Source organism: Balaenoptera borealis, assembly GCF_965194805.1.
Source record: "Balaenoptera borealis genome assembly, chromosome: 4".
Classification (NCBI taxonomy): domain Eukaryota; kingdom Metazoa; phylum Chordata; class Mammalia; order Artiodactyla; family Balaenopteridae; genus Balaenoptera; species Balaenoptera borealis.
The window spans coordinates 79,854,733-79,871,765 of record NC_138861.1 but is presented as its reverse complement, the minus strand read 5'-3'; the positions used below and the strand labels follow the sequence as shown (position 1 = coordinate 79,871,765).

The 17,033-nt window shown below is 39.4% G+C and overlaps 1 protein-coding gene across 5 annotated transcripts in view; it reads right to left on the bottom strand.

Annotated features, from left to right (window-relative positions):
• COMMD8 (COMM domain containing 8) overlaps window positions 1-6,999 on the bottom strand; it is a 28,771-nt gene extending 21,772 nt beyond the window's left edge. For all 5 annotated transcript variants that reach the window (XR_014244119.1, XR_014244120.1, XM_082390785.1 and 2 more), the window contains exons 1-2: window positions 6,848-6,999; window positions 2,232-2,387 (exon numbers count right to left, since the gene is read on the bottom strand). Coding sequence is in view for 3 of the 5 variants with exons in the window: in XM_082390785.1 (XP_082246911.1) it covers window positions 2,232-2,387; window positions 6,848-6,913 (222 nt within the window). In the remaining 2 variants the exon portion in view is untranslated. The remainder of the gene's footprint in view (window positions 1-2,231; window positions 2,388-6,847) is intronic.
• Window positions 7,000-17,033: the final 10,034 nt, after the last annotated feature.

The following is a 17,033-nucleotide window of genomic DNA, read 5'->3' as shown; positions in this document are numbered from 1 at the left end:
TTTAGAAAGATTGTTGGACACAGAGTAAGTACATAAAAATCAACATTGTTACCACATACTAGCAATATGCAATTGGAGAGCAAAATTAAAGAACATCAGAAACATCAGTTACTTAGAAATAAATCCAACAAAATATTTGCAAGACCTCTACACTGAGAACTACAAAATATTAGAGCGAAACTGAAGCTAATCTAAACAAATGGAAGGTTCTACCATATTCATAGATCAGAAGGCTCAGTACTGTTAAGATGTCAATTCTCTCCAAAACAGTCTAGAGATTCAGTGCAATCCCATGCTATGCACTTAATGTCCCCTCAAAATTCATGTTAAAACTCTGACCTTCAAGGTGATATCGAGAAATGGGGCCTTTGAGAGATAATCAGGTTTAGATGAGGTCATGAAGGTGGGACCCTCATGATGGGATCAGTGCCCTTATAAGAAGCACCAGAGAGTTTGCTCTCTGTCTCCACCCCTACCTCCACAGCCATGTGAGGACACAGCGAGAAGGCAATCATCTGCAGCAAGGAAAAAAGCCCTCACCAGGGACCAGAATCAGCCGTACCTTGATTTTGGACTCCCTAGACTCTAGAACTGCAAGAAATTAATTCCTGTTATTTAAGCTACTCACTCCAAGGTATTTTGTTGTGGCAGCCCAAGCTAATACTCCCCCCATCAAAATTCCAGCAGGTTTTTTGGTTAAAACTGACAAGCTGATTTTAACACCTGAAAATACAAAGGATCTAGAGTAACCAAAGCAATCTTGAAGAAACACAAGGTTGAAGCTCTTCTACTACCAGATATCAAAACTTAATGTAATATAGCTTTAATTCTACAATAATTAAGACATTGCAGTATGGGCAAACATAGACAAACAGACTAATGGAGTAGAAAAAGAGTCCAGATAGAGAACCATACATATATGGTCACCTGATTTCCAAGAAAGGCTGCACAGCAATTCTATGGGGCAAGGATGGTCATTTCAATAAATGGTACTAGGTCAAGTGGATATCATATGGAAAAATTTGAATGTGTCCCCTACTTCATACACAAATATTAATTCAAAATGCATCAATGACGTAAATGTAAAAGTTAAAACAATCAAGCTTCTACAAGAAAGCATACAAAAATACCTTCATGGCTCTGGCACAAATATTTCTTAAACACAGCATTAATATCACTAACCATCAAAAGAAATACTAACAAATTGGACTTGATTAAAATTCAGAACTTCTATTCACCAAAAGATACTACTATTGAGACTGAAAAGGCAAGCAACATAAAAGATATTTAAAATACATATATCCAAGAACTCATATTCAGAATATCACCGAAATCAAAATGACAAACATACATAACTCCATTTTTTTTTCCAAGTGGGCAACCTACACAAACATGCCCAAATGACTCTTGACAAAGGTACAAAAGCAATTCAATGGAAGGATACCCCATGACCCTGCAATTTCACTTCAAGATGTCTATCCTAGAAAAGCTGGCCCATGTGTGCACAAAAAGACACATACAAAATGCTTGTAGCAGCACTATTCATAATAATGAAAGAGGCAATGACCCAACTGTTCATCAGCAGGGGGACAGAAAAATAAGTCCTACTAATTCCTATCACCAAATACTACAAGGGGTTAAAACACATAAACCAGATCTACATTTGTGAACATTGGTGAATCTAAAACGCAATGTTGCAGAAAAATTACAAATGGATACAAACATTACCATTTACAAGTTACACATTTAAACAGTTCAAATAATTGTATATATTGGTTAAAGACGCAAATATTCACACAATATAGAATACAAAACACGCACACAACTTCACAAGTGGTCATCTCTAGGGGGAGGGTGATATTTATGTGTATCTGTAATGCCCTGTTTCTAAAACACACACAAACCTGAAATACATAAAATAAAATTTTAACAACTGTTTAATTGTGGTAATGGGAATATAGGTGTCAGTTATATAACTTCCAGTTTTCTTCTTTATGATTTAAATGTTTCACAATTTTAAAAAACACAAACAACCAAAAACAAAACTACAAAAATCCAGAACTTCCACAGATTTTCCACTTACAATTATGAGGTTTTTATTGTTATCTATTATACACTTAATAATGATGGCCCTTGTTTTACATAGTGCCCTGAAGACCAACTTAATACAAAAAAATCTGAACACAAATTTATTATTTATCATAAGGTATATAAATTTGGAATGAAGTTACCTCTTCATCAGATAAATTTTTACCAACTACAGCTTTGAAAAAGTTGGTAATGTCTTCTAGAACATGCATCCATTCTGTTGAATCCCAAACACTGTGATAATCCTGGTAGAGAGGATGAGTTCGGCCACAAATGCCATCAATTATTTTGTGAAGAAGCTGGAGAGAAAAAAAAGAGAAATAAATGTAATTATAAGTAAAATTATAAAACAGATTTATCTTCCTTGTAGCACATAAATGGTGTTGGGAGAAGTTCATGTTATCTTTAGGAGCAGCTGAGGTTGAAAAGCAACTAACCTTAACATTATTTTATTAATTAAAAGTTAGAGTTTCACACACACACAGAAAAACAGACTTTCTGTAATTTTGTCCACCTTCAGAAGCTAAAATAATTTTATAGATACACTGTTGTTTCTCCAACGTTCCTGAAAGGAAGATGGTGAATGTAAAAGTTTCTCCTTGGGATTCCTTAGACATCGGATTTATACCAATAACCAAAAGTCAAAGTATGACTCTTAGATCAAAGTCTTTTAACTGTAGATCTACACACCTCTTCTCTCGTTTTCCACAACATCCACACTTACTTCTTTTGGTCCACTCCAAAAAAGCCCTCGGTGCCTTTCTTTCTCTTTTTTATATTCCTTTCTCTCTACCTTACCTTAATGCCAGCAATGGAAACGCTAACACATATATAACTAAACACAGTAATTAAGACTGGATTTTGGAACAAAACCGGCTAGTCTGAATCCTATTTCCACCACATACTAGTTTTGCCAAGTTATTTAAACATTCTGTGCCTGTTTCCTCGTGTGTAAAACGAGGATATCATCTATCCCTATAATGTTGTTGTACGGATTGAAGAATACATGCAGATCACTTGGCACACCCCTGGCATTAAACACTGCTTGCCATTGTTATCCTTCGTCGTCTTATTATTATTATCATCATCACTATTACTACTACTACTGGTACTATGTTCCATGCCTTTAACATATATTAACTGAGTACCTACTATACCAGCACTATTCTAGGCAAATGATAAATATGGTTTTCCTTCTCAAGGGATATTTGTGTCTTGTAAGAAGCATACTTGAACCCAAACAACTTGGAAATGCATTTAAGCAGCAAGGCTTCCAACTCTTTTCTCCTGGATCATATTCCAGTCCATTTTAAGCAATAACTCCTCTATAACACCACACATATCGGAACAGAGATGAGCAACTGGTGACCCTACTTCCAAATGATGGCTAAAGCACTATGTGAACAGAATTTTCAGTTATCATAAATTAACCAACATTTTCAACTTGAAATTCATTCAAAATTCTCTACCTATATTTCATCTTATCCCAAACTGTCCCCCATGCTAAAACAAAACTCAGAACTCAAACTGAAAAATAAGAGTGCTATCCTTTTGGAATATATTTTTGTAATTAATTCACAAATACGTAATGAGCACTTCATTCCAGTTACTAAAAAAGTTAATGTAAATACAAAGAAAAATAACTATAACTACCATTTATAGAGCCCGAATTACGTACCAAACACTGTGCTGATCTTCACTATAACCTTGTGAAGTAAGCCTTGCTATTATCCCCATTTCACAAATGAGGAAACTGAGGATAAATAAGATAAGGTCCTACATATCAGAGCCTCAGTCCATTAGAGAAAACTAATATATCAATAAATAAATGTAATTTAGGGTGATAGGAGTTATAATACAAGTTTACAGAAGGTACAAAACAGCACAGAAGAAGGAGGGGAAAGTATGTCTTAAAGGATGGTAGTTGGCCAAACAGGAGAAGGGCATTTCTAGTCACAAGCAGCTGCATATGCATAGGATAAAACTGTAAAACCACATGGCGCAATTTGGGAGATGACAGCATACAAAGCTGGAGAGGTGGTGGAGGCCAAATCACCAAGGGCCTCGTATACAGTGCAAAAGAGCTGAGACTTTAATGTGTGTTCAGTAGGGAAGCAACCTATTCACATATCTGCATTATGGTTCTATAAATCTGCCAACAGGTCGGGAGATATAAGGAGGGAAAAGGGAAAGGCTCCCATCTTCCATTTACCAGCAAGAGGTTGGCGGGGGCGAGGGGGGGGGACTGTTACTGTTGAGGACACTCAAATTGGAGGCAGCAGGGAGGTAAAGAAGATGTGAAAAGGAGGACCAAGGATGATACTCAGAATTTCAGGTTGAACGACTCGGAAAGTGGCGGTGTCACAAACCAAAAATGAGGCTATAGCTACAGAAGGAGTAAGTCGGAGAAAGACGAGGAGCTCAGCCAAGGATATACTGAATTTGAGATACCTGTGGGTGTATCTAAGCAGCAGCCTGACACTCAGGGAACAGATTTTTGGATCCAGAGGTTCAGGAGTCATCTACATACCTGGCAGTAAAGGTTATGGGCCGTATCTTTGTAGTACGCAGGTAGAATGAAGACAGGAGCAGGAAGCTAATACAAGAGTCAAAGTCAACAGATCTGAGCATCTGTTTCCACTTTGCCACTTATTACAATAGTTTGACAACTTTGGGTAAGTTACCCAAACCCTCTACTGACATTTTAGTTTCCTCATTTGTAAAAATCAGAGTAAAGAGTTAAGATGGTTTTTCTTGATCCTGGTAGGATAAGTAAGTTTATTCCCTTCTATCTCCCCACACTATCCCCATTGTACATAGAACAGAGAAGGAAGGAAGGCGGAGATTTGGGACTTATAAAAAGCTGCCTACCACATACTCCTCTGTCACATTAGCAGGCTAAGCCCCTGCTCCCAACCTTCACCCATTGTAAATGGAACAGATTTGGGACTTATTCAAAGCTGCATATCATGGACACTGAAAGCCAGGCCACCACAGCCTGGGATCCAGATGTCAGGCCCAATGATAAAACTGAGCTTAGTAAACATTAATTGATTCTTTCCTTCAGCAAACACTGATTAAGAAATCACCTTGGGCCAGACATAACTCTCAAGAACTGGGGATATAAACAAAGTACCTACCCTGAAGGAGTTCCGAATAAAAGAGACCAGTGGCAAGAGGACCAGTTAAGCAGCTGTATTCAAGGAAGACTTAATCAGGCCTCAATTGTTGGGGCACAGAAAAGGTGGGAGTAAACATGTTAACATATTAATTACCATACAAAGTGTTAGCATTCTGAAGTCAGAGGGCAAAGGACCACAGTTCCTAGAGCTCAAGCTGAAACTCAATTTTGCATATATATTGCCTTTTTTTTTAGTTGTTGGCAAATTTCCTTAGGGTCATGAGACCTGGGGCACTAAGGGTTTTTTAACTTGAAAGTTCAAGGGAGAAAAAAAAAACACTTCTCAGTCAGATTTTCCTCTTACAGCAACCATTGGGTTTTCTTCCTTTCACACAGGTCACAGTCAAAATTTCTTTATATGTACTTACCGCCTCCACATTCCTCTCACCTTTCAAACTAAAAATTTGCTGCTGCCAAAAACAATACTTTAAACTGCCAGCGCCTTTGGTATTAAGGCTAAACACAGAAGCATGGTATACAGAGACTCCTGCTCACCTGTCTAGACTTAGTCTCCCTGCTCTGCTTCTCACTCTGAACTTCAGCCTCTAAAACTAGAGCAGGTCCTGAAATTTCCCTGGGGCTGGCTTTCTTCTTCTACCTTTGTACCTGCTATTCCCTGGCCGGAAACTCTCTCTCTCCCCTCTGCCCAGTCTGGTTCCTACTCCTCCTTCAGGACCCAAGCTAGAAATCTAGGCAGCCGCTCTGGAAAACTTTCCCTTGCCCCTTCAAATCTGGGTTGCTACCTCTCCCACAAACTCCCTACTGGATAACTCAGTTTGGTTTCCTTGTTAGATGACAAGGTCCACCAGGGTACAGGCTGTCTCATTCACCATTTTACCTTATCCCATCAGGGCATTCAGCACATAGTAGACTTCAATGAAAAGTCGTCTGAACAAACGAATAAGGCTGCTTTTTCCAGACTCTCATAAACCAGGTTCCTTCTTAGACTGGAGTTTCCAACGTATATGTCACCTCCTGAGGTAAGGTCCACCTTGGACCACCCTACCTAAAGTAAGTCTCCCAGTTTTGGTAGCATTTTTTTTTTTTTTCTCTGTCGCCCTCAAGGGGGTATGGTATGCCTCTCTAGGTCACCAAAGCACCCCAAACACCTGGCACTGTGCCTAGTGCATGGGGAGCGTTGGGGAGCTTCGTGCTGAATGAATGAATTAATGAATGAATGAATCGTATACGAGAGGTTGCAAACCACCCCGTCCAGGTTGTAAGTTTTCAAAGACTACGGGGCGACTCCACCCCCCGGCCCGGGTCACTTGGTCCCGCCGCTCGCGGGAGCGAACAGGTAGTCCCCACTCAGGTGCGGGCGCGGCCCGGCGGGCGTCTGCGTGCAAACCACCCAGAGAGGCCACTGGAGGCCGGGGCGCAGAGGTGGCGACCCAAGCCTCGGCCTCCGCAACTCTCCACGGGGCGCAGGGGGCGGGCCACCCGAAATCACACCCCTTCCTCCTCCTTTCTCTGGGAAGCGGGCGCGAGCCCCGCAAAGGCGTCCAGGTGGGACCTGCCCCGCACGCCAGGCCGTCCCAGAGCCCGGCCCCCCGCAGCCGCCCCTGGCGCCCTCCTCACCTGCAGGCCCAGCTCGGCAGGAAGCTTCTGTAGCCGCCACAAGGGAACCCCCTCTTCCGGCTCCATCCCTGCGAGTAGTGGAGCTGGGTCACATGACCATTCCTGGCGTCTCCTTTGAGGCCGCGGCTCGCTCACGTGACTCTACCCAGCTGGTCGGGGTGGGCGGGGCGGGCCTGGAGACGCTGGAGCCCTTGTGCGCTTGCGCAGAGATGGAGGGCTCGCTTTCCCGATGAGTAAGGAGAATACTTTCTGCCTGTTGCGACATTGAAACGTTGGTTATACACCCCTATGGTATTACATGGAAGGCATGTTCGCGAATCTCTCAAAGCAGTTGGCAACTTTGTTCAGAGTTTTATTAAACTTTCTCTGCACAGAGTTATGGTTATCTTTCATTTCGCGGATTACAGGTGACTTTGATTCCCTTTTAGTTTTTCTAAATTTTCTATTCAAAGTTTTATTTTTAAATGATTTTATTTAAAATGCTAGATTATGATTCCATCTAGTCCCTTTAATTTTGGCTTGAAAATTAGCCAAATCTTACCTGAACTCATCCCCTTCTTTCAACATCTTGCTAAATGCAAGCAATAACAACCGATATACGCTGATAACAATCTCTTCCAATCGCATTGCCTAGAACTACAGTCTCAGTTGGCGCAGATTCTGCCTTCCAAATTGTCAAAGGCAGTGCATAACATGAATCCCAGCTTTCTGGCCTGCCGCCATACACTAAGCCAACTACATATTTTAGGTTATGTTACAGTACCTTCCACGCATACCAATTTCTGCATTGGTCAGGGTAGGTTGACAAACTAACACCAAAATTTTAGTAGCTTAACATAATATTATTTATTTTTTCGTTATATGTATGTCAGTTTAATACAGGTATAGGTGGTTAGGTGGCTCTTTTATTCTCCAAGACCTCAGAGTTCTGTCTGTTCAGTCACTGGGGAAAGAGCATATGAAAGATCATAAAGGAGATATTTATGTGCCAAATCTAGAAATGGGGAACATCATTTCTACCCGTTTCTGTCAGCCAGAACCCAGTTTCATGGTAACAACTAACTGTAAGGGAATCTGGAAAATACAGTTTAGCTGTGTGCCCAAGAAGGAAAAGAAACAGTTTGGTAAACACACAGTTTATGTCTACCACAATCATGCTGTTCAAAAGACAACTGAGAATTTCTAATGCGAGGTATATCAACACTGTTAACAATCATTCTCTTTCACATTTTCATGTGGAACAATCATGCTTGATAGCTTATTGTTAAAGTAAAATATTAAACCAGGCTCCGACTAACATCTTGTACCTGCCTCAAATTAGTATTGATTCAGGTTCATATTAAGAGGAGGGGCTGAGAGGTTAATAATTCAATCAACCCCTTTTTGTGTTATTGCCGCAATCAGGTTAGATTAAAATCTGTGATTCTAGAAGTTATATCTGAGAGAAATTAAGAGGGTGAAACTGGCTGGTTGGCTTCTTAGGTAAAACTCTGGGCTATACTAATTTAGAATTATTACAAGAAAAGGTCCAGTCTTCAGTTTTGTATGTCCCCAGACTCTATTTTGTCATTTCACTCAAGATATTGACTCACCCTAACTGAACTCTCTTACCAGAATGTTACACAGTAGGAATTGCTTCTCCTTAGTGTATTCTCTCTTGAAGAAGAAACTTCCTTTGAGTCTCCTTTTCGTTAAATGTCATACCCTTATAATTGCTTCTTATACACTCTTGACCAAGATTTAGGAAATATTCTGTTCTAGAGGGTTACTCTGGGAACTTCTATCCCCCATCATTGTGGGTCAAGTCTTACTAGTAAGTTTCAAACGATAACTTTCTTTTGTCCCTAAATTCTGGGCTCCCTATTTTCACCCACGAAGTGACATTAGCTTCAGTAATTACAATTTCTGACAAATGTTTGAGAAATCCAGAAAAGCTATTAACTCATTATTCAGAGTTGAAGGCATCCGTTAAGAGAAGAAATTGTCTGTAGTTTTCCACATCTGTTTCTCAGTTCAAACCCGCTTTTCAGGTTATCCAACAACTTGAAGTTGACTAATTTGTTCACGTTAATTAGATACGTTGCAATATAGATGTGCTTAGTGATTTGCTTTGCAATCTACGTAAAATTATTCCTGTTCATAAATTGCTGAGAGCAAAGAGGCTTCAAGTTTAAATGAGTTTAATTACTATCTTATAACCATACAGGAAATATTGAAATGTTACATTGGCATTGGTTCTATTAAATTGAAACACGTTGTGGATAGCTAATTTGTAAAGACTTGGAAGATACTGGGTTTTATTTTGTCTGTATAAACTCAGATTTGGCTGCCTAGGAAATGTCTTTTTTTTTTTAACAATTTATTTTTATTTGTTTATTTATTTATTTGGTTGTGCCGGGTTTTAGCTGTGGCATGCGAACTCTTAGTTGTGGCATGCAAGTGGGATCTAGATCCCTGACCAGGGATCAAACCTGGCCTCCCTGTATAGGGAGCTCAGAGTCTTAACCACTAGCCACCAGGGAAGTCCCTAGGAAACATTTCTTATAAGTCAACTGGCTAAATGTCTTTTCATTCTGGTGAATGAACTTAATAAATGGAAGGCCTTTTTCTTTTTGACCGTTATAGGTAATTAAGAAATGCTTTTAACACTTCCTTATAACATATTTTCTTTATCAAAAAAAAAAACCTTGTAGCTAAAGCCATCTGAGTTCTCCGTTACAGTGATCTTTGAAACAGACATTTTGATTTAAAAAGGTTGATAAAGACTGCACATAACAGTTATTCCAGTGTAGCAGTAAAGAATACAGTGTACTAAAAGCTCGAAATTCTTCTGTTAAAGTTAAATACTTGAGTGAACTGCAATTTTGGAACTTAGAGTAATGCATTGTAGTCCACACTCTGTCCTCAGGGGTTTGCAGTCTTAGAATGGCAATATCAAGTGCTCCATTAGTCTTTCTGATGACTGTTCTGTGTCTGCAAGACCTCCCTCTTCTGGGTTGCCACCTCTTTTAATCACTGTACTGAAAGCCTCCACATCTGTGAGCTGTTAGGATTTTAGCCAGTGGTTCTTAATCAAGATAGCTCATTAGAGTCACCCCAGAGAATGTTTGAGTGATTGATTTTTTCACTTTAAATATGCTATACTTTTGTTTTTTAAATAGCTTTGTCATTTACATACCATAAAATCCTGCCATTTAAAGTACAGTTTGGTGGGGTTTACTAAATTTATCCAGTTCTGCAATCATCACCACATTTTAGTGTGAGAACATTACCATGCCCCCCCCCCCCAAAATGTCTCTTGTGCCTGTTTGTAGATAATCATGTGCGGGCTTTCAAAAGAAAATAATAGCCAGACCTCACCTCCCAGACCAATAACATCTGAATCTCTTAGTGGGTGAAATAAGGTACTGGTGGGGTTTTTTGATCCCTCTGGTTTTATTCTATTGTTTACTTCGCCTGGAATCTTCTCTCCATCCACCCTCAGCTCTCTCCATGCATATTTAGTAGACCTAGTGAATTCAGACACCTTCCCCAGAGAATTTTAATTGCTGCCTCACCTGTGTTTCCATAACTCTTTTAACGAACTTCTATTAGTCTTTATTGCATTGCATTGCAGCTGTTTGTTTACAGGCTGCTTCTCCCATTGTTCTGAGAGCTCCTGGAAAAGCAGAGGCCATGACACATTCATTTTCATATTCTAGACAGTGTCTGGCATGAAGCAGACTCCCCATAAGTGTCTGTTGAATTCAGAAATAGAAGAGGTGATTCAAAAACAAAAAACTATGAAAAGCTTAGGCAGTGATTCAAGTGAACCTTGACTACAAATTAGAATCAACTGTGGAGAAATCCCTATGACCGGATCACACCCAGACCAATTAAGTCTGAATCTCTAGCCAGGGAACTGCTGGGTTCCCCCAGCAGTATTTTTTTACCTCCCCATGTGATTCTCCTAACGTGTAGCTGAAGTAGAGAACCATGAGGTTAAAGCCTTAAAGGACAGTCCAAAATTGCCTCCTTGACCAAAATAGCTCTGCCCCATTGCCTGAAATATTTAAATTTGCTGTTACTTTACCTAAAGAGAGCTAAGAAACACAGGTGGATTAATAGATATCTGTTTAAAAAATATATAAGCCCCTAGCAGGCCCAAGAAAGAACATTGGGATTCATATAGTATAAATTACTGAAGTCTGATTACTTTCTTCCTGACATCTCACTTGAAGAACCATTATGAAATAGGAGGCTTAACTTGGGTAGAAAATTGAAAGTGTCAAAGCAAAAATTGTGCTGAACAGTGTCAAACAGGCAAGCAAGACTCTATTCAAGGCTCTCACAATAAGAATGAGAGAGAGAACAGAACTCACCCTCACTGAAACAAAGGGTAGGAGGATTTTTAAGTGGTAGTATGTTGAGTGAGAACACAGGACATCCATATTTGCTAACTGGCTTTACCCAAAGGAGCAGTAAACTTTCTCGTATCTTTGTGACAAGAGGCAGTTTTACAACTTGGAGCAAGGCACCCACCAAAATTAGGCTCCTACTCTTACACAGAGGCCGAGAGATAGGGGTGCTGTCTCCTTTGATGTTACATCTCAGAGAGATGGCGCACAAGCTCTTGAGAAAGATATTCCTAAACTGTAAAACTGGCAGAGACCTTTTTTTTTAAAGATTTACATCTCAAAGGGGAGAGAAAGTAATTATAATTACAAGTTTTCTAAAGAAAATGTTCTCTGAAAGTGGAAGTCAGGAGGAAGCTTCTCTAAAATTTAGCCAAGCTGGGAAACTTTAAGGCAGTCTTGGTCAAAAGACAAGTAGATCATTTTGAAACATGAGTGAGAAGTAAGCCCAGAAAGATTGCCCATGAAATGCCTCAACAAAGAGTTTTCAGCAGCAAAGTTTAGCATGAGGGTATTGGATAATTGGGAGAACCAAAAAGAAAAGCTAGAAAAGGAGTTAGGGAATTTTTGGAAACAAAATGTTTTGCAGTTTTCCCCTCCATAGCATGGTTGATATCAAGCAGATGAAAAAGGAAATTCTTCCTTCATCACCTTCTTGCTGAAGGGACTCTCAGGTTTACATTCCACCGTACCTTTCAGCTATGCACGAAAATACCCATAGCTGCAATCACCAGCTGGCCTGAAAAGGTCATTCTAGCTGGTTAATTGGTTTACTGGGTGAGGTCCATTCAAATGTAGTGTCTGTCCCCATACTCTCTTATTACATTATCTCCAAGCTCGGTTTAACCATAAGAGGAAGCCATAGGGAAGTTTGCCCTGCACTTGTTCCAACAGTGTGTGTTGCAACTTGTTAGAGAGACTACTTTTGGTTTTATACCCGAATCACTGGAGCTTTGTTTTTGTTTTTTGTAGGTTCTGATTTTTTTCCGCCTTCTATCCCCCTGCTTCTCCTTCCTCATGGCTCCCATTACAGATACACACTCTTTTCTGCCTGAGTGTGTCAGTTTTTAACCTTTAGTCAGCTTAACTCAGCATTCCCCAAACTCAGTTCTATGTCTTCAGGTGTATATTTTTTTCTGACAATTTACTATTCTTTTCATTGGCACTTAAAGGTATTTTCTCATTTTAGTTAAAACTAAATTTAGTTAACTAAGAAAAACACTCTATTTTTGTGTTTCTTCCTGGGAAAATTAGATTATTTTTAACATATTTTTGAAACTCAAGGAATTACAATGCAGTAGGGGAGATTTTTTAAAATTTATTTAATGAACCAATTATCACAATGAGGGTTCCATATTGTAGCATTTCATCAATAGAGGAATTATAAATTAAATAACGTATAGTCATATAACAGAATACTGTATGCACTTAAAAGAAAGGAACTTGGGCTTCCCTGGTGGTGCAGTGGTTAAGAATCTGCCTGCCAATGCAGGGGACACGGGTTCGAGCCCTGGTCTGGGAAGATCCCACATGCCGCGGAGCAACTAGGCCCGTGAGCCACAACTACTGAGCCTGCGCGTCTGGAGCCTGTGCTCCGCAACGGGAGAGGCCGCGATGGTGACAGGCCCGCGCACCACGATGAAGAGTGGCCCCCGCTCGCCACAGTTGGAGAAAGCCCTCGCACAGAAACGAAGACCCAACACAGCCAAAAATAAATAAATAAATTAATTAATTAAAAAAAAAAGGAACTTATTTACTACATCAATGAGAATAGATCTAGATTTTAAAAGTATGTTCAGTTAAAAAAAGATGTGGAACTTGCTGACATACCACATAACTGTCATGTATACTAGTTAAAATACAAAAAAAAGTAGCAGCATATATTATATATGTATCTGTTTAAGGATCTGGAAGGTTACACAACATATACATGTAGCTTCTGGAAATTAGACTTGGAGTAATGTTTAAGGGGACTTTAGTGATAGCTATAAAAAGAAATGAGATTGAAAGCACATAATCCAAAATGGTAGCTGTAATTCTTTCTGAAAAGTAGGATAGTGTACATTTGTTTTATAATCTTTATACTTTTCTAGATCACTTAAATTTACAAAAAGAAAACAAAAATGAAAGCAAAGATTACATGATAGATCTAAGCCAGGAGTTCAGAAGAAGGGAAATGCACCATCTAGCTGACCAGAGACATTCTGGTAAAGGAATAAGTAGGATTTGGAAGATGGATTGAATATCCACAGGCAGAAATGGATGAACACAGCAATCTGGTTGCAAGGAATTATACGAACCAAAAAGGCAGATAATAGAAGGCAATGTCAGTCTATATCCAAAAATTAGTAAATTTTTAAATCAAAATTTGATACCAGGAATAAAGAAATTTCTAGTAGAGTATTATGAGGAATATTCAGGTCCAGAGTGAAGCAGATAGTTTTTATAAGGTAGCCCTTCTGTTAGCATTGTGGCTAAATTATAGAGCAGGGCAAGAGGAAACAAGAACTTAGTCAGATAATTACAGTGTTGAAGCCAAACTAACATTAGACGGTATCTAATTCATCTTCCTCTTACAGAAGAAAAAACGGAGGCCCTCAGAAGTTCAAATCACCAGTGGTCCAGCCCAAAACAGACTAACTATAACATCAACATCATTAAAACACAATTCAGTAAGGCTAATCATGTCTTGGCTTTCTTTGACGGTAAGAGTTATCCACTTGACTTGCTGGAATGTGAGGAGAATGATGACTAATTGTAGTGTATGCTCTAGACAGTAAGCTTTAAAAATTTATGGATAAAGCACAGACACTTTCATAAATTCATTTTTGTTAAATTCATTTTATTCTAATCTATTTTTATGCAAAGAAAGATTTTTCTAAAATTCAAAGAGATTTTAACATAGATTAAACAATGTAAATTGAGAGCATATAAAAGGGTAACAGAACTCTGTCTTAGCATTTATAAAAGCTGGTTTAATGGAATGTACACTCACACAATATTTTAAAGAATTCTTATAAAAGCCCTATGCCAATGACAGCAAATGGAGTTTATGTAAACAGTAATACAATAACTTATGGAGGGACCATGTGAAGGATCGCTCAGAACCTAGCAGGCCTGAAGAGCACACTGCACATCGTTAGTGCCTTCTTTGAAGAAAAGAAACATTTAAAAAATCTGATATTGTAATAGGATTCATTACCAGTCTCCTTTAGTAACGAACTTCTCTAGGGCATTTGAAATAAAATTGGACTTATGGAAATTCAATAAACACACTATTTTTTTTTTTTAACTTTTTGGGTTTATTTATTTATTTATTTATTTTTGGCTGTGTTGAGTCTTCGTTTCTGTACGAGGGCTTTCTCTAGTTGCGGCAAGTGGGGGCCACTCTTCACCGCGGTGCGCGGGCCTCTCACTATCGCGGCCTCTCTTGTTGTGGAGCACAGGCTCCAGACGCGCAGGCTCAGTAATTGTGGCTCACGGGCCTAGTTGCTCCGCGGCATGTGGGATCTTCCCAGACCAGGGCTCGAACCCGTTTCCCCTGCACTGGCAGGCAGATCTCAACCACTGCACCACCAGGGAAGCCCAAAACACACCATTTTTAAGAAACATCATTTTGATAGAGAAATATTTGTCTTGCTCTGCACTCACTGTGGGTTCAGTAAATGTGTCTCCTCAATGACAGATGGTCCGAATTAGTCTGAATGTTAAACATTATACCCTGGGTGGACTTACGCAATAACCATTTTCAGAGGAGTCATCAATGCCAGCATGTGCCAACAGAAGCAGTCTCAGGCACAGCAAGGATGTGAGCCCCTTGGGGGTCTAGCCAGCCTTCTTTTCTGCCTCTCAATTCTGCCTGTCTGATCCATGAAGGCAATTGTTAGGATACTTTTTAGATTCTTCCCTTCAGGTTTCAACTAATACTTAAGCAGATGCCCTGAACTTCCAATTGGGAGCTTATTAACAACCTTTTGAATGAATTGGAGATAAAATGTGAGCCAGGATACCTTGCCCTTCTGTTTTGGTAGTTTAAATATTTGGTCCCCTTGCATTTCACAAGGCCCTTGTTTTGCATATCTTTTTCGTTAAAGTCTATTTTCTTATTTTTTGCTCACAGGGGCTTTCACAACTGTCTTGGCCAATCTTGGGATCTTGTATTCCAAACTGTAACCTCAGCGTCCAAGATAAAGGAAGACATTGACTTTGTTTTAATTTGTAATGTATATTTACAGTTTAAAAGCCATAATAAAAGGAAGACCCACGTACCGACCTGTGATGGTTAATTTTATGTGTCAACGTGGCCAGGCCACAGTACCTAGATATTTGGTCAAACGTTATTCTAGGTGTTTCTGCCAACGTTATTTTTTAGATGAGATTAACTTTAGATCAGCTGATTTGAGTAAAGCAAATTAACCTCCATAATGTGGGTGGGCCTCATTCAATCAGTTGAAAGCCTTAATAGAAAAAGACTGGCCTCCCTCAAGAGTGAGAGAGTTCTGGAGGCAGACTGCCTTTGGACTCCAACTGCACCATCCACTCTTCCCTGGGTCTCCAGCCTGCCGACCTACTTTGTAGATTTTGGATTTATCAGCCCCCAAGATCATGTGAGCCAACTCCTTAAAAATCTTTCAATCTCTCTCTTTCTTTCTTATTTACTTATATACATCGTATTGGTTCTGTTTCTCCAGAGAATCCTGACTAATATACCACCACTGAGTTTAAGAAACAATAGAACATCCTCAGTACCTTTGAAGTCCACTGTGTGCCCCACCCAACCCCCATACTATTGACTTTCTGTTGTGATTTCTTGGTGATGGAGATATTTGATGAGCAAAATCACTCAAGGAAGAGATTTGACATTTCATCCAATAGATGGTAGGAAAGACATTCAGCGTGGAAACTTGCACTAGGCTTAATGAAGCACCTAAGTAATGATAATATCACTTTTTGTTTGTTTAAGCTTTTTATTTTTTTTCATTTTTATTTTATATTGGAGTATCATTGATTAATGATCTTGTGTTAGTTTCAGGTGTACAGCAAAGTGATTCAGTTATACATATGCAAGCATCTATTCTTTTCAAATTCTTTTCCCATTGAGGTTATTAGAGAGTATTGAGCAGAGTTCCCTGTGCTATACTGTAGGTCCTTGTTGGTTATTTATTTTAAATATAGCAGTGTACATGTGTCGATCCCAAACTCCCAATCTATCCCTCCCCCCACACTTCCCCCCAAAACAAACCATAAGTTCGTTCTTTAAGTCTGTGAGTCTGTTTCTGTTTTGTAAAATAAGTTCATTTGTATCATTTTTTTTTAGATTCTGCATATAAGTGATGATATATGATATTTGTCTTTCTCTGTCTGGATTACTTCACTTAGTATGATAATCTCCACATCCATCCATGTTGCTGCAAATGGCATTATTTCATTCTTTTTAATGGTTGAGTAATATTCCATTGTATGTATATGTACCACATCTTCTTTATCCGTTCATCTGTCAATGGACACTTAGGTTGCTTCCATGCCTTGGCTATTGTAAACAGCTCTGTGATCAGCACTGGGGTGCATGTATCCTTGCGAACCATGTTTTTCTCCTGATGATAATGTCACTTTTTATCACCATTTAAGTCATATATTATCTGTCAGATGGAAAATCAGCTAGGATTCTGCTAGTCAGCCTGCCCACGTTGGGGCTCTTCCCAAGACCCTCTGACTGTCCCCATTACTCAGAGCAATATTATTCCTGCAGGCCACACAATCTCAATTGTCGGCTGGGGCTCTGCTCCTACTCA